Source organism: Diabrotica virgifera, chromosome 8, assembly GCF_917563875.1.
Source record: "Diabrotica virgifera virgifera chromosome 8, PGI_DIABVI_V3a".
NCBI lineage: Eukaryota > Metazoa > Arthropoda > Insecta > Coleoptera > Chrysomelidae > Diabrotica > Diabrotica virgifera.
In genome coordinates, this window is record NC_065450.1 from 56470129 (window position 1) to 56496652 (window position 26524).

Here is a 26524-nt window from a genome sequence, read left to right on the forward strand (position 1 = left end):
GTCGTCTCTTGTGCTTATACATTGTAAAAGCCGGAGATACAAGATTCAGCCAGAAAGCAGTTTCTTAACGAAAAGTCTTAGATTTAAAATATTGTTCATTATTTTTATTTCAATTATTCTAATTGTATAAAAATAGCAAACTTTGTATCTAGTGCTTTTCGTCTTCCTCGCATTACGAGAGATATTTTTTCGTTTTCCTATTTTCTTCTACGTTTTCCCTTAAATAGGCAGGATTGTTGATATTTGTTTCAGAGTTGTGACTGCATAGCTTCACTAAGGATGCATAGATGCTGAAATAGCTATATGGAGATGGTGGACAACTCTGAATCAAATAAAAACAAAAACTGCCTTTATCTTGATTATAAATGTTGAATGGGTTGCATATGAGAGTTCATTTTGAATTAAGAAAAAATAGACGTACTCTCAATTATTTATTGTAACTACCGACGACCGGTTTCGCTCTCTATAATATGCAGAGCGTCTTCAGGTCAACAGTTACAAGTAACTAAATGATTCCGAAGGAGCCCCTTGTAGCGAAATCATTTAGTTACTTGTAACCGTTGACCTGAAGATGCTCTGCATATTATAGAGGGCGAAACAGGGCGTCGGGACTTACAATAAATGATTGAGAGTACGTCTGTCTTTTACTTCATTTTAAATTTAATTATCTCAGATTTAGCCGTACGCCTCACACTCCCTCTAAGGGAAAAATTGACTCATCTCCCAGATACCTACGGTATCAAAAGAATTGAGCTCTGGTGGGACTCTTTCCGTGTTATCAAGCCCTACGCGACTTGGTATGCAGGTGTATCTCCCAAAAATTTTCGTACACATCTGGCCGTTGCGAGTAGAATAGCTTTCTGCATGGTCTTGTAAAGCTGTTCATTTAGACCCAGCTTTTTTATGCTTTCAAGGAGGGTCTTCGGAATGACTCCAGTAGTAGACATAATAATCGGTATTGTCTAGGTGCTTTGCATTCTCCATTGTCTCCGTATTTGAATTTCCAGATCTCTGTACTTGGCGATCTTTTCAGTAAATTTACTACGCAGATTATTGTTGTTAGGTATCGCCACATCAATTAGTGAATAATTATCTTATCCAGATTTAGCCATACGGCTCACACTCCCTCGGGGAAAATTAACTCATCAAAGATACCTACGGTATCAAAAGGATTGAGCTCTGGTGGGACTCTTTCCGTGTTATCGAGCCCTAGCTGCCTTGGTATGCTGGAGTTTCTCCCCGAAATTTTCGTACGCATCTGGCCGTCGCGAGTAGTACAGCTTTCTGCATGGTCTTATAAAGGTGTTCATTTAGACCCAGCTTTTTTATGCTTTCGAGGAGAGTCTTCGGAATGACTCCTGTAGTAGACATAATAATCGGTATCGTCTGGGTACTTTGCATTCTCCATTGCCTTCGTATTTGAATTTCCAGATCTCTGTACTTGGCGATCTTTTCAGTAAATTTACTACGTAGATTATTGTTGTTAGGTATCGCCACATCAATTAGTGTTTTTTGTCTTGTTAATTTATTAACTAGTACTAGTAACTAGTGTTATTATTATAATTATCCCGGTTATTTATAGCGTTCTTCGCCTTTCGGTTCCCAGTTTCCAGCTTCGTCGGTCGTTCCATTCGCCAGGATGAAGATTCTTTCCGACATTGCCTTCTGAATGCTGCCTAGCCATGATTGTTTAGGCCTTCCTCTCTTCCTTCTTTCCCTTGGCGTCCATTTTAGAATTTGTTTTGGCAGTCTGTCGTCGTCCATTCTTTCTACATGGCCATACCAGATCAGTTGTCTCCTTTGAATTTCGTCTATGACGGTTGACTTGGCTCCCGTTATATTTCTGATTTGGTCATTTTGTATTCTTTCAAGCCTTGATTTAATTATCTTTAATTTTTTTAAATTTTAGACTCTGTGACCAACATAGATAGAGCTCACCGACCTCATCACTTAAGCTTGGATTCGACAACTCTTGGAGTTCTGACGCATAAGAGTAGAGCTGCAATGGATCGGCTACGATCGCAAGAAAACAAATTACTTATGACTGATCCTAACGTCATTTTGGAACCAGGTTGCGCCAGTTATAGCCATTTCAGAAATTCAAGAAGATCTAGTTTTACCGATGTAGCAGAAGTTATAAGAATTGGAAATAGAGCATTGGAAATTGCTGTCGCCACCACGGCATTTAAAGAAAGGTACATATTTAAATTTCTTTATGCAAATATATAACAGCTTTTCAAGCCTGGAGGCCCATTGCTTTTATTTTCTTTCCTATTTTTTTCACTCACCTGTTTTTCTTCTTTTCCTCCCATTCCGATATTCTTATTTGTCTTACATCTATTTTAACCTCTTAAAAACCTTTTTTTGTCTTTCATTTCTGAGATTTCCGCCCGCTTCTTCTGTGAATGTTTTTTTGTTGTCTGTTTGTGGCAATTCTATAACAACGTGGTGTTTGTGTTTTTTACTTTTTGTATTACGCGTGGTTGATTCTAGAGCTATATTACTTTCTTATTTGTCCTTCTTTCCATACACCGTGATCAGTGGCGTAACAAACTCCGTCGGGGCCCTCCCGCAGAATTTAAAATGGGGTCCCCTTTAAAAAGTTACCAAATGCGACATGTGTAACAAAAACTTATGTGTGTTATAGCCCAGTAAACCAACGTGAAATACGGCGATACCGTATAATTTTTAGTGTCACCACCAAAGGGGCCAAGTTAATAGTTTTCAAGTTATTTACGAGTTTTGATTATTGTTCAACAAAAAACCACGTTTTCAAGCGGTTTTTCGCAAATAAGTCAAAAATTAGGTATTTGATCGAAAAAAATATTCTTACCAAAAATGTAGCTTTAAAAAAATGAAAAAATGGAGTCTATAGCACTTTTCGGGGAAAACTCATTAAAACTTTTAAGTGTTTAAAAGAAGCTTTATTTTTATTTTTTATAAAAGTTTCTAGCATCAAAACTAAGGGAGTTAAAATACATTTAAACCCATTTTTTGGTAAAAAAATTGTGACAATCTCCCCTTATTTAGTAGCTCAAATAAAGCTAATCATTACCGCTTTACACAGTAATAATCTTTTTTGTACATGACCTGTAAGTTTCACCAGTTTAAAGTGCTTATTTTTGAAAGGGTTCTAGTTGAAAGGGCTTGAACGAGTCACTAATCACCAGTGCATGCAAATTTTTAACAGCCATATCTTAACCAATTTGTGTCTTACAGAAAAACAAAATAAAACCAAAATACTTTTTGGAAAAGTATTTTGGTTATTTCGAAAAAATTGCATTTTTCCAAAATAAAATAACTTATTTTTACCATAAAACAAATTTTTTCAAAACCAATTTTTTCAAAACCTAAATTTCTAACCTGTTAAGCTTACAGGTCATATAAACAATAAATATATAAAGTAAATGGTAAAGCGCTAACGATTAATTTTATTTGGGGTGCTAAATAGGAGATTTTCACGATTTTTTTACCAAAAAAAATAGACAAACTTTATTTTGAGCGTAACTCGCTTAGTTTCGATGCTAGAAACTTTTATAAAAAATAAAAATAAAGCCTTTTTAAACATTTTAAAAAAGCTTTAATGAGTTTCCCGGAAATGTGCTTCATTTTTGGTTGAACTATTCGGTTTGTAAGTGGATGAATAAGAACAACTTTTCATGAGCTACAACTTTGCTTTTACTGTGTAAATATACTTCATGAATACACCATCTTTTTATAAGGTACATTTTTGCTAAAATTTTTTTTTTCGATATTTAATTCGATAAAATATTTTTTTTAGTTATTTGCGAAAATCCGTCTGAAAACGTGTATTTTTGTTGTTGAATAATTATTATGGGCCATTCCACGAACATACGCCTGTTTTGGATTACTTCGACAACGAATATTTTACTGTGCAACATAAGAAGTGCGAAAGTAAATGGCGCTGATAATTATTCCAATAAACAACAATGTAATTTGCAATTTACTTTCGTTATTCTTATTTTGCACAGTAAAATATTCGTTGTCGAAGTAATCCAAAACAGGCGTATGTTCGTGGAATAGGGTATAACATTTTCACTCGCAAATATCTTGAAAGTATTGACTTAGATAAAGAAACTCTATAGAACAACAGTTGCTTCGAATCAGTCAATTTATCCATTTGCGGACTTATTTTAAACATATGTTTTTTACCCCCGAGAAGGAGTGACTTTCAGCCCTAAGTAAAAGCAGCCAATGACACAAGTCCAACTTCAAAGTGGAGTAACTCCTAAGTAACTTAAATCCAAATTGTCAATCAAATGCGTCGTGACACTGATAGTTACACTCCAAAACAGTCGTTTACTGGGCGCACTATTTTTATGACAACTTACATTTTTCATCTTTATTGGTATAGAATAAAATAGAACAAAAATTAATAATGGTTACATTATTACATAGTATTTCTCTATAAGATGAACAACTTTCTTCGTGCACTACTATCAGCGAATATAATATACAATATAATATCATCTACAGTTATACTAATACATATCGATCTCATGGGCAATTTAATTTTCAATACTGCACTGCTTAAAAAACGTTGCGTATGTATGCGTAAAATAATATAACACATTTTTACATAATATATTAGATGCCAAGATGGGACTCCTGACATATTGGGGCCACCCGCAAGCTTCATGCCGCGGGGGCCTCTGTTACGCCTCTGACCGTGATTGTCCTTTGCTCCTCCATACATATTGCGTAATATCTTGCGTAATATCGCTGCCATACTTAACCTAAGGTTGCACAATCGTTTTGTAAATCCTGATTTAAATATTTCTGTATATTAACTTTGTTCATTTTGTCTACAGCTTTACTTCCATCAGTAATTATTTTTTTCCATTGTAGCATTGTAGCTCTATCTGTTATCGTCACTAAAAAGTATTCGAATTGATCCACTATTTCAAAACAATATTCTCTATTTCCGCTACTTATTCTTATTGTCTTCGGGCTCCTTTAACTTTGCTCTCATTTAAAAGTATTCTGTTTTATTTCCATTTATGCATAGTCAAAATGTTGCTATTATTGTTTCCACTTTTTTAAATAGTCTTATTAGTTCTAATTTTATCGTCTGCAAAAGCGACAACTTGTAGTTGTTCCTTGTAGTATATTGCCACCATCTGTCTCTACTCGACTTTGTCGTAGGATATATTTTAGGATTTTCTTCTTGTAGTGCCTATCCGTTTCGGATGTGGGCGACCATAATTGCAATCTGTACTTTGCACACTGCTGCTCTAAAAAGATTAGTGGTTGTTGTGTTGAACCGCGTACGTAGATTTTTCAGCCAGCAAATCCTTCGCCTTGCTGGTCCTCGCTTTCCTTCTACTTTTCCCTGCAAGATTAGTTGCAGCAGTCCATATCTTTCATTGTTCCTTATGATGTGATCGAGGTATTCAACAGTAGTTACCTAATTTGTCTTAATTCCTTCCTTACCGTAAAATTCTCTGATAAACTTAGTTTCAGATTTCAGATTCATACTTTGTTAGCCAGTTTCTTACTAATAAAGCCAATATCTTATATGCTGCATTTAATAGAGCAATTCCTCTATAATTTTGGCATAGGCTTTTATCTCCCATTTTGCTAATCGGGCATATTTTTCTAGCCTTGTGGAATTTTTCCTATTTCTAAATTCATTTTATTAGGTTTCACTTTATTTTAATATTTTTGCTCTGATACCGTTTTCTCCTGGAATCTTGATATTCTACAGCTGCTTTAGTATTTCCTCTATATCCTAATAAAATCGTTGGTTTATTTCGGCATCACTATTGTTTTTTGCTCAAGTTCGGTTTGTGATTGTATTTCATTGGTATTTTCCTTTGGGTTTAGCAGTTCCTTAAGTATTCTGCCCACCTCTCCAGTTTTCTTGGTGCCGTTTATTAGCTTGCCTTCTTTACTTCTGTGGAAGCATGCGATTCCGGCACCCTTAGCTTTATTGACTTTGACCTATTTATTTGATCTATGATATTTATTTATGTAACTGGCTGGTTAATGTGAGGCTTGTGCTTGCTTTTTTGAGCACAGCTTATGAAACCGGGGCTCCAGTTTGGAAATTACCACTCACATTTCTTTTTCTAAGTTTATGTTTGACATGTACTTGTTTTAATTACTGCAACTGCAGAAAAGCGCGTTTCGCACAAGTACGAAGTAACAAATAACAATAAAACCTTTAATGCAGCAGTGCTGATGGGATGATATTCATGAGAAGCTGAGCTCCAAAATTCAAACAGTTTTTCTAAATTCAAAATTCAGTATGGACGACTGAAAAGGGTTTCTGACCTAGTGATATTACTCCAAATCATCGGGAAAATATTTCTCAAAGTGTTCGCTCAATGATAACATGTGTTGTGTAAACATATTTTTTAAAGAGGGATCGAGGATTACTATCGATTTTTCGTGTAGAATACCTTGTAAAGCAGGGAAACAGTCAATTTCTTGATCTTTTAATTTTCTCTTCCATAAGAGCAACTTCTTCTAAAACCCAGTAATTTTATCTGCCAATTGCAGGATATGAGTATTGTTTCCCTGCAAAAACTTATTAAGATTATTTAATTTGTTAAATATGTCACAGAGGTATGCTAATTTTATTATAAACTCTGAATTAATAAAGTTTTGGGCATCATTATGTGATTCTGTATGTAGATACGTGTAAAATTCATTTCTTAATTCGTATACACGTGCGAGTACGTTGCCTTTGGACAGCCAACGAAATTTGCAATAATAAATTAAAGAGGAGTGCTCGGCCCCCACATCTTCGCAAAGTATATGGAAAAGTCTTGATTTTCCGGGTCGTGTTTTAATGTAGTTCTCCATTTTAATAATGCTATCCATCAAGTCAGGTGTAATGTTCTTTGCTGCTAAGGCCTCTCTATGTATGACAAAATGTGTCCGTTTTACACTTGGAGCATTGGTTTTGATGAGAGCTTGTAGTCCTCCATACTGTCCAGACATCGCTCGGGCACCATCCGTACACACGCCTACACAGTTATCCCAGTTAATATTATTTTCAGTCATAATATGAGTCTAAAATCTCGAATAAATCAGTAGCTTTACAACTCTCACAAATTTTTCTGCAAAATAACCAATCCTCACATATATTTGTCTCTTGTATGTACCGTACATAACATATCAATTGAGCATCAGTCGCCTCGTCCAGTTGAATGGCAAATAAACCTGAAAGTTTCCCCACAATTTGCTCATTAATATCTTCTGCCATGTCGTGAATACAACGAATATTTTTTTGAATAATTTCGGATAATTCAAGTGTTTATCGACTTGATGTTATATTTTTTATTTGATTTATTTATTAATACATATATTTTATACTCGTTTAAAATCAAATAAGTATATTTTCTGTATTAAAAATCCGCGATGACACGCGACGCCCCTGGGACAACGCACAGTTTGGGAAGTCCTGGTCTAGTTCCATCACCAATATACAGTGAGCAGTTTTTGGAAAAAAATCCCGAAACAGGTCAATTTTTATTTTTAAATTACGACTTTTTGGCATATATACCATACTAGTGACGTCACCCATCTGGGCGTGATGACGTCATCAATGATTTTTTTAAATGAGAATAGGGATCGTGTGATAGCTCATTTGAAAGGTAATTAAATTCTCTATTCAGTAATATAAACATTAATATAATTATTTATACAGGGCGTCCAAAAAAATTTTATTTAATTAAATTTATTGACATAAAAAGAAGAATGTGTGTATTTTATTTAATTCAAAATACATTTTACTGCTCTCAGAAAACAGAAAAAAATGTTTATTTAAAAAATAATCAATGCTTTTCGCTTAAATTAAATGTTCAATCTGTCAAGAGGCAGCTGCGTCTGGGTGGCTGCTTTGATATTAAATTTAAGCAAAAAACAATATTTATTTGTCAAATAAACATTTTTTCGTGTTTTCTGATAGTAGTAAAATGTGTATTGAATTAAATAAATTACACACATTCTTCTTTTTATGTCAATAAATTTATTTCAAAAATTTTTTTTTGACACCCTGTATAAATAATTATGGTAATTTTTATATTACTGAATACAGAATTGAAATACCTTTCAAAGGAGCTATCACACGACCCCTATTCTCATTTAAAAAACCATACATGACGTCATCATGCCCAGATGGGTGGCGTCACTAGTATGATATATATGCCAAAAAGTCGTAAATAAAAAATAAAAATTGATCTGTTTCAGGATTTATTTCCAAAATTGCCTATTCATGAAAAAATAAATTTATTCCAACCTTTACGTGCTCACTGTATAACATAATTATGGTATACTGAGGATCATTAAAATAATATATTACGGTATAATGGAACGGTATAATGAATATTACGGTATTATGACGTAAACACAATCTACATATTAGATTATTAGATAATACTTTTTAGGGAGGGTGTGAGCAATTTAGAGCTAGAACAAGGACTTTTGGACCAAAACTTAGAAAGCAGCCCGTTGGGACGCTTTTGTCCCCATAGACCTCTTTGTCCACCTGTCGATAATAAATACAGAAGCATTGATGGTACTTGCAATAACGTATTCCACACATTATGGGGATCTTCTAAAACACCATATAGTAGACTAATGGCGCCGTATTATGATGATGGTAAATATATCATTATATTATTTTGTTACCGTGGAAGAAGACCGTCATATCTCAAAAAAAGTAAAAGAAATGGCCTATGCTAGTGAACAGATTTTAAAGATTCTATATTTTATGTGATAACGTCATAAAGTTAGTTTATGCCTACGGCCATCAAATGGCAGAAGTGTCGTTATTATTCTCCAAAAAGTTAGTTCGACATTTTGCACCATATTGTCATTTTTCATAACTCAGTTGCTTCCTGTCTGTTCTGCTAAATAAACGTAATTCTTTTGCGAAACACTGCATGTTTTTGAGTTAAGTCATTATTAAAAAAATAAATATTATCATATTTTATTGCCAATAAAATAAATGAAGAATACACAATTAGTGAGGAACAACAAGGTTTTCGGAAAAATAGGTCCACAATAGACGCCATATTCTTAGCCAGACAAATTGCTGAGAAAGCACTGGAATATAATAAACCTGCATTTATGTGATTTATAGATCTGACTAAGGCCTTCGATTGTGTAAGATTGGAAGATGTGCTAAGCTTGCTAAAGGAGAAAAATCAGCCCAACAAGATGATAAAGATAATTAGAGACATTAATACGAAGAACAAAACTAGAATAAAAGTCGAGAAGGAACTAACATCAGAAGTAGAAATCAACTCGAGAATCAGACAAGGGGATAGCTTGAGCCCATAGCTTTTTAATTTAGCCATGGACAAAATCATAGAAAACATTAAAGGTACTGGAAAAGGATATAAGATGGCGGAAAAACAAATAAAAATTCTCTGTTATGCTGACGACGCAATCTTAATCTCCGATAACGAGGATAATTAACCTACAGCGAATGGCACAAACTTTCAATACAGTGGCGAAGAACTACAACATGAAAATATCAACAGCCAAGACAAAATCCCTGGTAATGTCAAGGGAATTCATAAGATGCAAATTAGTAATTAACAACGAACTAATTGAACAAGTCTCGAGATTCCAATATCTGGGAATCGAAATATATAGTTATGGAGATGTTAAAGAGAGCGTCCGAAAGCAAGCAAATAAAGCCAATTACGTGTCAGGATGTCTGAGGGATGTCATCTGGAAAAACAAAGATATGAGGCTGGAAGGGAAAGTACGCATATACAAATCATGTGTAAGACCGATCATGACGTACGCGATAGAAACAATATGTGACACAGCAGAAACCAAGAGGATACTCAGAACATCAGAAATGAGAACGTTGAGATCAATAACTGGGAAAACACGGAGAGACAGAATACCGAACGACAGAATAAGAGATATCTGTAACATACAAGATGTAGTACGGTGAGGAAGACAGAGACGACGAGAGTGGAATCAGCATGTGACGAGAATGCACAGCGAGAGAATAGCCCGTATAGCCAGGGATTCGAAGCCAATAGGCAAGAGACCAATAGGAAGGCCCTTTAAAAGGTGGCGAGATAGCTAGCAGTCAACATCACAGCTACGAATACAAGCTCAAAATCGCTAAGGAACAGGCCAAGAGGCCTATTATAAGAAGAAGAAGAAGATATTTTATTTAAAGAATAATGTACTATTTTGAGATATGCCACCCTTTCTAAAATAAAAACAATAATAAAATACTTTCTGCGAAGAGTACTGCATTATTTTGAATTTTATAAATCTTGTAAAGCGTTTATTTTACGTTTAAAATGAGTTGTACTATTCTTTTGAGTTGTGTCAGTATTTTAGAAAATTAGAACTTTTCGAATCTTTGAATCTACACAAATTATTTGGACTTACGCCGTTTTTGAAAATTGTCAATTTTTGATATATGACTTTATGTCTTTGTTCCAAGGTAGTGATTATTTCTTGATAATTGACGAGGTATACGAATAACTATTAATTTCATAGGGGTCTGGTCACCAAGAACTTCTATTTTGGACAGACATGCTCTACCAAGTCCAAGATTGATTACCAGCCAGGTTTTTAATAATAGAGAAGCAAATAATGAGGAATATACTTTACTTCTTATGCAATTTGGACAATTCATTTCACACGATATTTCCCATTCAGTCGATTTTACATACAGTAAGTGGTTTTTCTAAATTTTTGAATTTGTATTGTTCTGAAGCTGTTTGCTTGTGGCGGTTTAATATTACTTACTATGTTTAATGGGAATATGAATGAGAAACAAAAGTCAATTATTAAAAGTTTTTTTTTATATTCGGTATATATGTTACCGGTCAAACCCGATTTCCGGACAAACTAGTTTGACCTAGGCCAAACTAGTTTGGTAACAATTGGTAATACAACCAATTGGTAATACATCCAATTGGTAATTACCAATTGGAACAATTGGTAATACAAACATTCATATTATAAAAAATTATCAGTGTTTTTTATAAAAGCAATAATTATACCTCAATTATTATAAAAATTATTATTTATTTTTATGTGTGTTTTGCCTTTTTCATTGCCTTTTTGCACTTATATCTGTTTGTGCAACAGTTTTTGTTTCAACTGTATTTGACAAAACCATGTCCAATACAACTGAATCTCTCGTCTCTGCAACCCAATAGAAAGCTACAGAAATCTGAATTAAATCGATAATTTTTGATAATCTCCCGTCGTTAAGTATATTACGTCAGATGCCCTTCGTTGCTACGAAAAAATACATTCAGTGACATTAATGCCAATTAATGTTTTAAAAATTATAAACGTGATGACTTTCAATCGTCAAATATTTATAAAAACTGTGTGTTTAATGGTACTTACATAAATAAATTACAATAAAATTTTGGTTTTGAACAGTTTTATTCATGAAATAATCGCAACAAATTGCACTCGACCTCTGAAATTAATATAGACTTTTTGCTCTCGTGACACTTTGACATAATAAAACTGTCAAAGTGTCACTCGGGAAAAATTCAATAATTTCAGAGCTCTTGTGCAATTACTACTGATTATTTCATTCATAGAAGATTCTGACCAATAGAAAGCTACAGAAATCTGAATTAAATCGATAATTTTTGATAATCTCCCGTCGTTAAGTATATTACGTCAGATGCCCTTCGTTGCTACGAAAAAATACATTCAGTGACATTAATGACAATTAATGTTTAAAAAATTATAAAAGTGATGACTTTCGATCGTCAAATATTTATAAAAACTTTGTGTTTAATGGTACTTACATAAATAAATTACAATAGAATTTTGGGTTTGAACAGTTTTATTCATGAAATAATCGCAACAAATTGCACTCGACCTCTGAAATTAATATAGAATTTTTGCTCTCGTGACACTTTGATATAATTTCACTCGCCTTCGGCTCGTGAAATTAAAATTGTCAAAGTGTCACTCGTGAAAAATTCAGTAATTTCAGAGCTCTTGTGCAATTACTACTGATAATTTATCTAACTATTTGGGGTATTAATTTCTCTAAAAGATTTTTATTTTTTTTTTAAATCATAATTTGACATTTTACATAAAACTTTTTTAGAGGTACCTAGTACTTTGATATGAACTAAGGCCCTGAAGTATCGTTAACCCGGGACCAGTCGCACGTAAGTAGTCGCGCGTAGAGCAAAAAATCTCACAATATAGATTTAAATACGAATTTAAATCAAATTTCTATTTTATAATATTTTTATTTACTTGCTTTGTTAAAAATATCTATTTCTAACCATTTTTAAGCTAATTAGTTATTACCAAAGCCATAAATTCAAAAAAAAAACAAAAAATTTCTACGCATTACTACGATTTTCATCGAGGCACTTACAAGTGGAAAGCAATGTTGAACAATTTTTCATCAAGTTTTAACGGAAAAGGATAAAACGTGAGATTTTTTGTCACTGCGCGACTGCTCCCGGGTTAAGGGTTTCAACTACGAGAGGTTCAGTTGGATTAGGACAAGATTTTGTCAAATGTAACTGCAATAAAAACTGTTCCACAAACAGATGCAAGAGCAAGAAGGCAATGATAATCTGCAATAATTCTAAGTGTCACCAAAACCAAATTTTTTAATTGAGGTATAATAATTGCTCTTATAAAAAACACTGAATATTTCTTATAATATGATTGTTTGTATCTAATCACCAATTTCCATTAATTTTAACGACGAGTCATTATCTTTTAATAAAAATGATATTTTTTAAATTCCAGAGTATTTTATTCAGTTTATCTTTTTATTTTGGTTTTGTAGGTATATTAGAAAGGCCTTACTAGTTTATCCTGAAATGTCCCTATTAATATCAGGATAAACTAGTTTATCCTATCGCGTTCAGAACAAACTAGTTTGGTCTAGGCCAAACTAGTTTGCCCTGAAATCGGGTTTGGCCGGTAACATATACAGTATGTCCGTGTAAGTTGTATCCATATGGAAAACTTTTTTATTATTAATTTCACGAGAAAAAGTTATTCTTCATAAAAAGCTCTGCATGGTCCGAAACCTAAGATTTAATCATCAAATATCATATTTTTTTAATATTATACGAGGTATGTCAAAAAATATGAATTTCGCTCAAGGGTAAATACGTTTATTTTTCACAAAATTGAAAATTGTTATTATGAAAAGTTATTTCGAATTAAAAACTATGTTTCAGTTTGTAATTACATCCTTCTAATTGAAATATTCTAAACTATAAAGGTACTTTACTTTTGATCTAAATTTATCTTTTTTGATATACCTCGTATAAAATTGATAAAATTTGATATAAGATGGTTGCATTTTATGGTTTAGACCATCCAGAACTTTTTATTAAGAATAACTTTTTTTTGTAAAATTAATAATAAAAGAGTTATCAGAATTGAAATAACTGAAAATAATGTTAGGTTATCTATAATTTTTCAAAAAAAAAAAAAATTAATTAGAAGGATGTAATTTCATATTAAAATATAGTTTTTAATTCCAAACAACTTTTCATAATAGCAATTTTCAATATTGTGAAAAATAAAGCTACTTTACTTTTGAGTGAAATTCAAACTTTTTGACATACCTCGTATAACATTCCTAAAATTTGATATCTTATGGTTGAATCTTGGGTTTTGGACCATGCAGAACTTTTTATAAAGAATAACTTTTTTTCGTAAAATTAATAATAAAAAGTTTTCCATATGGATACAGCTTACAGGGACATACTGTATATTTTTGTAAGAAAAAAAAAACACAAAGTTTTATAGAGATGATGTTCTGATGATGCTTTTCTATGATGTCTAGCTCTGGTTTTCTTTTCTTATGGTCTTGGTATGGAGTATATAAAACATACTTATTACAAAGGTAATGTTTATTGAAGATGTCTTCTTTTAATGGTACCTATCTTGTAGTGATGTTATCGACCACATTGATTCATCTTATTCTATTCACAGCAGCTCGAAATAGATTAGTTCACGTTGAATCAGTCCACTTCCTAATAAGATTGGCCAGCCAGGATATATATCTACGTCCAGGGCCTCTCTTGCTCTCAATCTTGCGTTGCAGAATCAACTGCAGAAGTCGGTATTTACTATTACACATAATGTGACCGAAACATGCCAATTTTCTGCTCTTTACGGTGCTAATAATTTCTTAGTCTTTTCTTAGCCTCTGAAGACTAGTTATGTTAGTTGTGTGATGTATATAGCATCCTTAACATACGTCGATAGCACCACATTTCAAATGCTTCTAATTAAAATCGTTTAATGGCATCTTCTGTAAGACTCAAGCTTTGTATTCCGCAAAGGAGGAGAGTAAAAACGTAACATCTAAGAATTTTTATGCGTATAGTGATACTATTTCTCTTATATTACATGCCAGTAAAATAATGCTACATATAATCAATGAGAGCCTAAAAACATTCCTTCAAAGAGAAATTCCACAAGAGCAAACTGGATTTACCAAAGGTAGAGGTACTCGAGAATACCTGTTGAATATAAGACAGATAATCGAAAAATCTAGGGAATTAAATATTCCACTGTACATATACTTTATAGATTATCCTAAGGCGTTCGACAGGGTCAAGTGGAGACACTTATGGCGAATACTAAAAGAAGTAGGCGTACCCCAACACCTTATTTCGCTTATAACTGAACTATACGAACACACTACTGGATCAGTTAAAGTGCTTGACACATTTTCAAACGAATTTCATCCAGAACGGGGTGTCAGATGTATACTATCTCCACAATTATTCAATATATATGAAGAGTATATTATGAGAAGAGCACTTGAAGGATGGCAAAAAGGCATCTCAATCAATGGTCATAAAATAAACAACCTACGTTTCGCAGATGACACAGTCCTTCTTGCAAATAGTCAATCAGAGAGACGCTTTAAGACGAATATTATGAAAAGCCGGATATAATATTGATTAGACGCAATATCTCCAATACATTTCTTTTTATAAGAACACGTAAATTTTGGTCGCAATTACACAAGCACTTTTACATTTCGTCAATTTAATAGTATCTATAATTTAGTTATGTATGTATTTTATTAATTAAAACTGTTAAACATCACATGGACTTTTAATACATTGTCTTTAACGAATCCTACATAATAGTTATTTATGATATAAGTGTTAAAAGTACACGTTTAAGGCACGCATGTGAAAGTTTGCAGAATGAGCGATAGCGAGTTCTGCAATTCACATGAGTGCCTTAAAAATGTGCTTTTTATCACGCATATCATACAATATTTTTTCTGCAAACGTAATTAAAGGACAATATCTATAAAACTTTTACTTGAACTTGACTGACATTCCATTTTTATATTTTTTTGACATTACATCAAAATTGCCTATACGGTGAATACGAACTGCAGTGCCTTGAATTTTTTTTAAAGCACTAGTGCCTTAAAGTAGCATTTTTAACGCTCGTATGGAGTGCTAAAAATTGCATATTTAACACGGTTGTAGAAAAATATATTTATGGAGTTTACACTCATTATTTTATTTTAAAACCCCTAATACGTTGGATGTTACATGGGTTGGTTTAATTTCAATATTAATATGCAGTGTCATATTATGTCTAAATAGTGCTTTTTCTTATTAGTCAATACATTGTTTTATCTGGTGGTGCCTAAGTATTTTCTTGATTTTAGTATAAACTCCTTAACGAAGTTCGGCGTAACTGAGATATATATAAGCATCAACAAATACAGGGAAATGTTAGAAAGTTGGGAATAAAGTAAAGTGTGTCGCATTTAGAATGAAGACATCCCTATATTTCGGCTATCAAAATAAATACAGATTTGAAATTTTGCTCACTCAGTCGTACAGGTTGATGGTTCACATTTTTTAAGATAGTCAACTGCAATTTAAATTTTAAACGCGGTCTACTGCGAGTCCACTTCTTCAGGTGCCATCTCCTCGACAGAGGTCGGCAATCATCATAGTTATTCGGACTTTGGAGACGGCTGCTCTGAAAAGTTCATTTGATGTACATCCGTACCATTTTCTCAGGTTGCGCAGCCACGATATTCTGCGTCTCCCTATGCTTCTTTTTCCTTGAATCTTTACCTGCATAATGAGTTAGAGAAAGTTGTATCTCTTTGTTTGTGACGTGTTCTGTCCATGATATTTTTAGAATTCTTCTATATACCCACATCTCGAATGTTTCCAGTTTTTTCATTGATGCCGCATTCAAAGTCCAAGCTTCCATTCCGTAAAACAGAGTCGAAAAAACCTAGCACCTAGCCAACCTTACTCTTAGCTCTAACCTTAGATCTCTTGTGCAGAGCACTTTTCTCGTTTTGTTAAAATTAGCTCTAGCCGTTTCTATTCCAATTTTAATCTCCTGGAAGTAATCATTTGTGGAGTTGATCATTGTTCCAAGATATGCATATTGGTCTAATCGTTCGACGTTGGTTTCGTTTATGAGGAGATTCTCGTTATTTCTTTGAGTCTTAGATATTCTCATATTCTTGCCTTCTTGATGTTCATTGTTAGACCGTTAGCGAATCCACAAACAGGATCAATTTTCGATATTTTGCTTCGCGTTAGAGATGTAGGAATAAGTTATTTGGAAAAATTGTTTCAAATATTAACATAACACGGCATACCAAGTTTCATGACAAAATTCGCAATTTTAATTTTTACAGTATTTGTAATCAGGATCCTAAAACCTACAATTGAGTGTCTCGGGACAGCCAATTTGTGGGTTTTAGGAACCTGTCTAAATACCTAATAAACTGACAATGCGAATTTGAGCATGAAATTTGGTATCTGGAATATCTTGGTATATTAGAATAATATTTGGAACAACTTTTTTAAATAACTTTTTCCTATATCTGCATTAGGTCTGGATCCCGCGTATGAAAAAAATGTTGATTAATAGCAAGCTGAAAATTTGTTAATAGCTTAAGGGTGTCTAGTCGGATAAACTTTGATATATGGGAACACTGGAACAGGGGCAGTTTTATTTGTGAAACAGGTTAAAAATTTGGAACGGTCAGACCACGAAAACGGCACATTTATTTTGTCCGACAGAATAGACTTAAACTCTCCGAACAGAGATTAAACTCTCATGCAAAAATCAGACTGCTATTTATCACCTGTCACAATTCCTGTCATTTGACATATTCTACATGTTCCACTCATTACGCCCATTTGGTGATAAATAGCAGTCTGATTTTTGCATGAGAGTTTAATCTCTGTTCGAATAGTTTAAGTCTGTTCCGTCGGACAAAATACACGTGCCGTTTTCGTGGTCTGACCGTTCCAAATTTTTAACCTGTTCCACAATTAAAACTTCCCCTGTTCCAGTGTTCCCATATATCAAAGTTTGTCCGACTAGACACCCTTAAGCTATTAACAAATTTTCAGCTTGCTATTAATCAACTTTTTTTTCATACGCGGGATCCAAACCTATATCGAGAAGCAAAATATCGAAGTATCTCAAATGAGAGACACTTTATAAGTGAAATTATATAAGAAGTATAGTCAAAACCGCATCTCAAAAATGTAACACGACATTATTTATAATCTAAATTTAACCCTCACGCACAAGTTGTAGTCCATGTGACTAACAACTTCAGTGAGAAACTGGGTTTATTTATTATGTACTAGGTTGCTACAAATAAACTCTATTATTATTATTATTATTATTATTAATAGAAAATATTTTACATTTTTCGTAACATTTTTTTAGACTAAAAACTGGCAAAGCCAACAAGATTTTAAATAATGCATTTCTAGTAGGTATACCTAGTAGTTAATATAAGCCATAATTTTGGATTTCTACGAGCACATTAATAAATGAAAATTTAAATACCAAAGCAATACTACGCTGTTCTGCAGTCTAATCAACGGCATCATTTTCGCTATTTTTGTATTTCCTTGTAAACAAAATGAAATAACAAATTGAAAAGTCTCAGATGCAGAATTCACCATATAATAAAATTAAAATGGTAAATAGAAATAAAATTGGTAAAACGAAAAAAATTTAAAGCGAGACAAGAATCCATAAGATTAAAAATGCTGTGAAACTTAATTGTTGATTGTATACGTAGCAGAGGCGTGCGGTCCATGGAAGCGGGGGAAGCACAGCTTCCCTATACTTCCATATAAGAAAATACATATATTATTAATTAGTATTTAATTATCAACAATGTTTCCCTAATCTAAGTAATCTACATATTATGTAGATAATTGCAATAGACATTGAAACATTATTAAAAATTGATCACATACGAACGGGCTCAAATATGCACACAATTCAACGATTCAGTCTGCTCCTGACGGAAGCGCATCTCAAGATCGCTGCTTGTCATGCATTTGTCCCGTTTAAATAAAAATTGGTCAGGGTTTGATACCCTCACCCGCCAGTCATGTTCCTTTCACGCGAATTTTGATAACCTTGGAAGCGATCGTCCGAGCGCCGTCCGATTCCGAAAACGAGATGCGTAGACTGTTACTGCTGCTACAAGGGGTAGGTATTTAGGTACAAAGGCTTAAAGAAAATTTCGATTTCAATTTTTGCTTAATATTTTTACTAATATTTTATTTGACATTTTGAGATTTTTCCTTTTACTGATATTTTATAGTACCTACGACATTTTACAGACGAAGTCAAGTGACATTGCATTTTGTATAAGACAATTTGATGACTTATGATGATTAAAAAATGAGCTGTTTAAAAATATTTGGGATAAAGCTGAAAAATAATGATGTTTGATAATGTCGGCGAAAGAGAGACCTATCGATGACTATACATCGAAATTTTTGATAATATTCTACAACAAATGAATTATCACTTTGAAAATTTTAAAGCAATAAAATATGTAGAATTATGTAATTTTAATATGTCTAATTATAATTCATCAAAATCTTCCACAGAGGTATTTAATTCAGTACGATTAAATTATGATTTTTTTTGATATTCTAGCTTTCCATTCTCAGTTAAATGTCATTTATAAAACACCTGAAATTAATGATAAAGAAATACTTAGGAATCGGTTGAATTTTTTGAATACTACTGGTTTAAATAAGTCTCTGTGTGAAGTGGTCAAGTTGTGTGAATTAGTAGGTAGGTACTAACTATCCCAGCTACAAGTGCATCAGTTGAACGAAGTTTTTCAGTATTAAAATGCATTAAAAGTTTTACAATAAATTTCACAAGCGAAGACAGACTTTCTAAGTTAGCCCTATTATCCATTGAAAAAGAGTGCATTAAAAATTATCAAAAAATCCAAAATTTTACGACGATGTTATCGACAAAAAATTTGCACTGGTTGATAGGAGGATAGGACTCAAGTATAAGTAAATAAGTGTCACATTGTTGAAAGTTGTGTGTTGTGGAAGGTGATTCGAAATCGGAATATAAAAACAATTTTGAATAGAACTCTTCTTTTTAAGTTTAAAGAAACCAAGCCTGGAACAGGGACTCAGGAGCCTGAGCAAGTAGTACAGATCGATGATAAGTCACTAGATATACGATATACTAAGTCACTATAGAGTCACTAACCTGCATTGATCGGGGTAGGATTTCGTTTGTGAGTCCTTGTATCCAGGACTCCCACATAACAAGCACTTTGTTGATAGAGAGTCCCTATAGCGCATCAGAGTGCTATCGGAGGTAAAGTGGATAGTATGAAGCATTGGGGCGGGATGAAGTGACGCCCGCTTATGAGAGTAAATCCTCCTTGCTCCAATGAATTTGTATCACCCGAATCTCATTCTCAAGGCGTGTGCATGTCTCTCAGACTGGGTTAAACACTGTACCTAATTTTTTGTAGTTCTTGTTTTTAGTCGATATAAGTTAACAGGTATTACATTATGTACATACCTATTAAGTAGGTATATATTTTGATCTCGACCCTCGTAAGAAAATATTTGTTAAACCCTTATTGAATCGCTTCCTCTTCCGAAAATGTCACCGCACGCCACTGATACGTAGTTATGTAAGTACATGGTAATGGTAATTACTATTTACCAGATTGTTTTTTAAGTACAATGATAATTCAAACTACTTAGCAAAAATTTGTTGGATCTCTTTATACAGGGTGTCCAGAGACTCTCCTGACAAACGAAGACCTGAGATTCCTCAGATAATTTTAAGACAATTTAACACAGTCTACCTAGTTCGAAAATGCTTCCTAGGGCAGCCGCACACCAAAGAAACATGAAACGTAAAACATGAAACATAAAACGTGAAACCTGTTTCATGAAAATAAAACAATGCTGAAAAAATAGAAGTGCGCATACCAATGAAACGAGTGTGATTCATGCGTGTGAAACATTTTTATTTTTGGAAGGCGCACACCAAAGAAACATGAAACGTGAAACACGTTTCATGGAAATAAAACACTGCTAAACAAATAGACATCCGCATATTATATGAAATGAGTGTGATTCATGCCAATGAAACATTTTTATCTTCTTGAAACATGTTTCATGAAATAGGACGTGTTTTTTTTTCGATATCAGTTTCATTGTTTTGAATAATTAATTACGTGCGTAAAATGAATGTCGACCAAAATTTAATATTGTATTGGTTTCTGTGGTGGAGCAGAATGAAGAGGTTTACCTAGAGTGGTACTCGAATAGACAATAACAAGAAAATATCGTTTTTTTAACGTTTTTGGACAGTAATAAAATAGTTGCCACAACAGCAACGACCTCGTCGTCATCACTTTACATTATTTACTATACAAATTTTATATTTGTTTCTTTGATTAGTGTATATTAATGTAGGAAATAGAGGTTAAACTTCGCAAACTCGACACAAGTCCGGTTTTATTTTTTTTCTGGTATATCAAGGGGTGCTTATTATGAGACTAACTTTTTTTAAAAATTTGCCCCGGAACACCCATTTTCATTCCTTTAAAGGGGGTAGGGAAAATCCTACTCCATCAGTAGGGTTTTTTATAAATACATATATATTATGGTTATTGCAACATCCCTGCGGAAACTACCCCTAGCCCTGAAAATAAGTTTGGCGAGCATGTTTTTACGATTTTCTCATTACCTATATATTTTTTTGAAACAGCGCTCACACAGAATTAAAGACCACTATTTGCTCTACAAATAAGGTCCTATGCATTTTTTTCGTATAAGCAACCGTTATGGCACAGTGGTGCCGCAAACCTCAGAAATACTTTGGCGGGCTCCAGTTTTTGTTTTTTTCGTCATCTATTCATTTTATTAATAAAATACTTATGACAAATAAAAGAACACACTGTCTGCTACATATTATGACCTATAAATATTTTACTTTCTCTGCACCTTAAAGCAACAGTGATGGCCCAGAGTAAATTTTTGCATATTTTCTTTATTCATTTTCTTTTTTTTTTGAGGTGGTTTCGGAAAAAATATGGGGCTGAATTATACAAATATGTAAATAATACTTGTACATGTATATATAAAAAGGGGCTTTTTAAAATTTAACACCCTGTAATTAAAAAATGGACAATTGCCATTAAATGAAACCTATACCAAAAAATCATACATTTATTTGTAATTAATTGCCGCTAGATTGCTTCTTGATTCTCATTACGGTTAGGGAAAAATAATGTTTTTTAAAACATCTTTTTTAAAATCTTGTCAACTTTGGGGAGCCATGCGCCACTTCCGCTAAACGGTGTGTGATATATATATGCTGTCGGGGAAAAAATTGTAGAAAATATAGTCCTCTTCATATTTCTATTAAGGAATTTTTTGCAATAACGTACAGAAAGGGCTACGTTTTGCAAAAACCACAAACTACCCCATTTAAAGGGACGAAAATGGGTGTTCCGGGGCGAAATATTTTAAGAAAAAGTTAGTCTCATTAAAAGCACGCCTTGATATACTAGAAAAAAAAAATAAAACCGAACTTATTTGCGAAGTTCAACCTTTGTTTCCTACACTATATAACATGAAACTGTTTCGTTTTTCACAATTTATTTGTTTCATGTTTCACGTTTTATGTTTCACGTTTCTCTACGTAATATTTGAACGCTCCCTAAAGAGCGGCGCCGACAGCAACGCCCGCGTCACTACCCATTGCCGACTATAAAAGTTTTATTTTTGTTTCAACGATTAGCACATCACATGAAACGGTTACTTTTTTTACATTTTATTTGTTTCATGTTTCACGTTTAATGTTTCACGTTTCATGTTTCTTTGATGTGCTGCCTGCCTAAGGGAGCTAGAACTCTTGGCTCTAGATGGCGTTTTGTAATTAGTTTTTTTTTTTAAATATGTACCTACAGAATGCTTCTATTTAGAAAAAACAAAACTGGTACGCGAATCAATAAAAATAGGTACGATCAATTGCAGATTTCTGGTACTGGTCATAGGCGTTCGTTTTTTGTAGAGCAACGGTTATTTTATCACATACATTTTTTGTCTTTTAATTTCTTTAATTTCTTCTTCTTGTAGTGCCTATCCGTTTCAGATGTTGACTACCATTACGGCAATCTGTACCTTGCACACTGCTGCTCTGAAAAGATTTGTAGTGGTTGTGTTGAACCACGTACGTAGATTTTTCAGCCAGGAAATCCTTCGCCTTCCTGGTCTTCCTTCGCCTTCGCCTTTCTTTAATTTAACTTCTTTTAATCATTTTTGACATGTTCTCTTTTCTGCACACCGTTTTCTCGTATTCCTGGTTTTACCAGATAAAATTTTTTATACACAATCTGTTCCAGACAACGGCAGTGCCATATCTTGTTGTACAAAAGATGGAAGAGATGCCTTACCAATAGAGAACCGTCACTATGCGTGTATGCCCATTAAATTGCCGAAAACTGACACATTTTATGGAGGCTTCAAACGAAAGTGCATGAACTTTGTCAGGACAGTCTTAGCACCCCGTGAAGACTGCACATTAGGATTTTCACAACAGGTAAGAGAGTATACTTCCAGAAGTAGATATTGATAAAAAGAGGGATTATATGAACTGCGAGAATTATAGATGTTTAGCTCTCCTTAACAATTTTCGTAACATGGGAATTAGAAAAATATTTAGGTACTTAACTTTGTCCCAATAAATGACAAGAAAACGCTCTTACAGCTGTCATTCAATTTGATATTAAGCTAATACAGATATAAGCCTATATTTCCTTTTTTGGCTACATAACCCTGGATGGGTCTTTGCTTGTCTGTAGGGGTCGACAAGACAAGAATTCTTGTCTTGACAACAACTTCTGGTCTTGTCTTGAGAAAAATCAAGAAATTAAAAAAAATCTTGTCTTGACGTTTTCTTGACATGTTATATCTTGCCTTGACTCAAGAAATTTCAAGATCTTGAAATTTCTTGATTACCCGGTCCGGTGATTCCCCGGCGACCTTTTTATTGCGTTGAGTGCTAACACGAAATCCACTGCCACTGGGGAGTCCCCGATCTGCATTTGTTTCCTGACAAACGCAAAATTGATGTGTAGTTGCATGCTTAAAATAAGCATTTTGTATGTTTCGCACATATTCGAAACTTAGCTGTCTAGGATTTGATAAAAATTATTGAACCAAATCGAAATAGTTTAGACATCGAGAGGGATTTGGATTATTTGGAGGATGGGATCGAAGGAGAAAAATAAGTAAAATTAAATACCTTGTCAAAAAAGATCAAAAACTCAGGGCAAATGCAACTTAAACTTAACAGCGCTTGCGAAGCCATAAATTGTAAGATGACTATGCCAATAGTTATTTTCCTAACAAGTGCAGAAAGTCATTCTTTTCCGCACGCGACTGCAGTTTGCCGAACGACGCGAAGCGGGAGTTCGGCAAGCAGTCGAGTGCGGAAAAGAGACTTTCTGCAAGAGTTAGGAACAATATTTTTTCTAAGAGTCTTTAAAAAATTACCAAATCTTAATCAATTAATTTACTTAATATGAAAATACATACACAAATCAATTCTTTGACAAGGTTGTCAAAACCAAACTTTCAATATAATTAGTTAGCATGACGACGATCTTGGTTTCCATGACGATTCAAAACGACTGTTATTGTCTACCGATTTGAGTTTCGAATATTATGTCAAAATAATTTTATTTCATCGAATTGTCTCGTTAATTTCGTTAAAACAGGAACACAATAAGATATATTTGAAATACATTAGTAAATAATATCTAAATATTAGTTTATTGCATGTATTATAATTACTTTAAGGTCATATTAATATATCTAAATGAACACGCGTGCGGAAAAGTAAAAACCGCATGCGGAAAATTATCACGCGTGCGGAAAAGTAACACGCGTGCGGAAAAGTGAAACTTTCTAAACTAAAATGCGTGCGCGAAAGTAGACATTTTTACACGCTTGTAGAAAAAATTATATGTGCCTACAAAGTACAAAATGGCATTCAACTTTCGAGATGCTAACATGGGATTTGAGTATAAAAAATAATTTAACTATATTTTGCGACAACATCGAAAATCTAAATAATTGCAAAACATTAGATAAATGAATTGGTTCTGATCAGTAAATTTTGTCAGTATCTGAGAAGCTTTAAAACACTTTCTTCAATACTTGAAAGGGAAATATATTGCACACTCCCATTGGTGGTAATTGGAGTAAACTTACTTTTAGACAAACTGGAAATGTTTGGTTCATGAATTTGCTAATAAAATTGATAGAGGCGCTACCGCTGAGCAATTAATTTACCGCATTCAAGCTACGAGAGAGAAAATACTGAAACACTATAACAAAACTAATTGGATATACAGTATAGTTCTTGTTTTGGATCCTCGGCATAGAGGCATTTTCCTCTTCATCTTGGAAAAGCTTCTACAATCAGAGGCATTACAAAAATTTGAAGAAATATTTAAAGCCAACTACTTTAGATCCTAAATAAATCCTAGAATAATCTACAGCAGCGGTTCTCAACCTTTTTGAGTGATGTACCACCTACAGTTATTTTTAGGTATTATTTTTGGTACCACCTATATTTTTAAATTGTATTGTCAATACTTACTAAGTACTACTATTTTAATTTTTTCTGTGTTTTGTGTACCACCGCCAATAATGATATGTACCATACCAGTGGTACCTGTACCACAGATTGAGAACCTCTGATCTACAGAATCCAATACCAGAGCCAGCACTTAGTCTGAGAAAAGAAGATAACGAATTTGATGTAGATATTACTTAACTATTTAAGAAAGCTGATAATAATGATAATTTACAATCTTGGAAATATAAAATTGAAAAATACATAAATGAGCCTAGGTCAAAAGATTGTGAGAATATACTTGATTGGTGGAGAAGACACGAAAACATCTACCCGTCATTATCGAAAATGGCCAAGGATTTCCTCGGAACGTCACAACGCCAGCAACATCTGTACCTGCGGAAAGGCTATTTTCAAGCACAGCTTTAACAATAATAAAGCGAAGAAATCGTCTAGAGCAGGGGTTTCCAACCTTCTAGCAACTGCGTATCACCTGATTATTTTGAAGATTTTGGCGTACCACCAAACATCGGTTTGGGGTGGAAAGGGCATGGAATGGAAGGAAGCCCCCCCTATTTTTTTAGAAAACATATTTGTAATCAGAAATATGTCCATTGGCTTGTTTTACTTTATAATACAGTAGACTCTCTTTATGACGAACACGGGTATTACGAGGTTTCGCTTATAACGAGGTACACTAGATGTCCCATAAAATTTCTATTGAACTATAACACCTCTATAACGAGGCATATTTGGTTATAATGAGGAAAAATGAAATCGAAGAATATGTTTCTTTACCTGTTTTTGGCATGGTGATGGCTATAAATAAATACCCCAACTACCTGTATACAGGAATGCCCAACATCTGCTGTAATAAACTTCTTCCTTCCTGTTTATCTATGGATCCATATTGAATATTGTAGTAAATTTACAATGTACGATGGCCAAGTTTAATTGTTGAAGTCGAATATCGACACCTAATAAACTACGTAAGAGGTATCAAAACATTTCATTAGTGGTGATATGCATAATATTATTGTTGTCTGATATAAGATTCGCTTATAACAAGGTAATTAGTCCGCCATTTCAGTTCTCGTTATAGAGGAATTCTACTGTAATAGTAGTCTTCCGTTTTATACCGCTACGCGGCTTTGGGATTATAGCAGGGTAGTCTGCTATCTCTAGGGCCTATGGTATACAAGGAAGGTAACAGGGCCAGCGCTACTCTTCAACCGCCTATTATTACGCCTGGTGTTTACCCAAAGTACTCATTTCATTCAGGATGAGTCGACCTGGGGTCCATAGACATTTTTAAAAATGTCTAGATGTTCTCGCCGGCGCTAAGTTTCGAACCCTGGCCTACCTGGGTGGAAGTCAGACATCTACCGCCTGAGCTATTCGGACCCGTATATTTTATCCAGAAGTCAATTAAGGATTTCTCTTTAAAACTGTCTTCTGTGAAATCGATTAATGCTTCCTGTAAATCCTGTAATTCTAACTCATTTGGTGGTGTTCCTGCAAAAGGATTTATGATTCAGTCAAGTTTGGAATAATCTTCAGAGAAATATTTATTAAAACATTCTTGAAT

The 26524-nt window shown here is 33.7% G+C and overlaps 1 protein-coding gene across 1 annotated transcript in view; it reads left to right on the top strand.

Moving 5' to 3' along the window:
• LOC114339255 (chorion peroxidase-like) overlaps nt 1-26524 on the top strand; it is a 141739-nt gene that overhangs the window by 12708 nt on the left and 102507 nt on the right. The window contains exons 3-6 of the mRNA XM_050658630.1: nt 1910-2195; nt 8418-8632; nt 10507-10683; nt 22697-22893. Of these exons, the coding sequence (XP_050514587.1) occupies nt 1910-2195; nt 8418-8632; nt 10507-10683; nt 22697-22893 (875 nt within the window). The remainder of the gene's footprint in view (nt 1-1909; nt 2196-8417; nt 8633-10506; nt 10684-22696; nt 22894-26524) is intronic.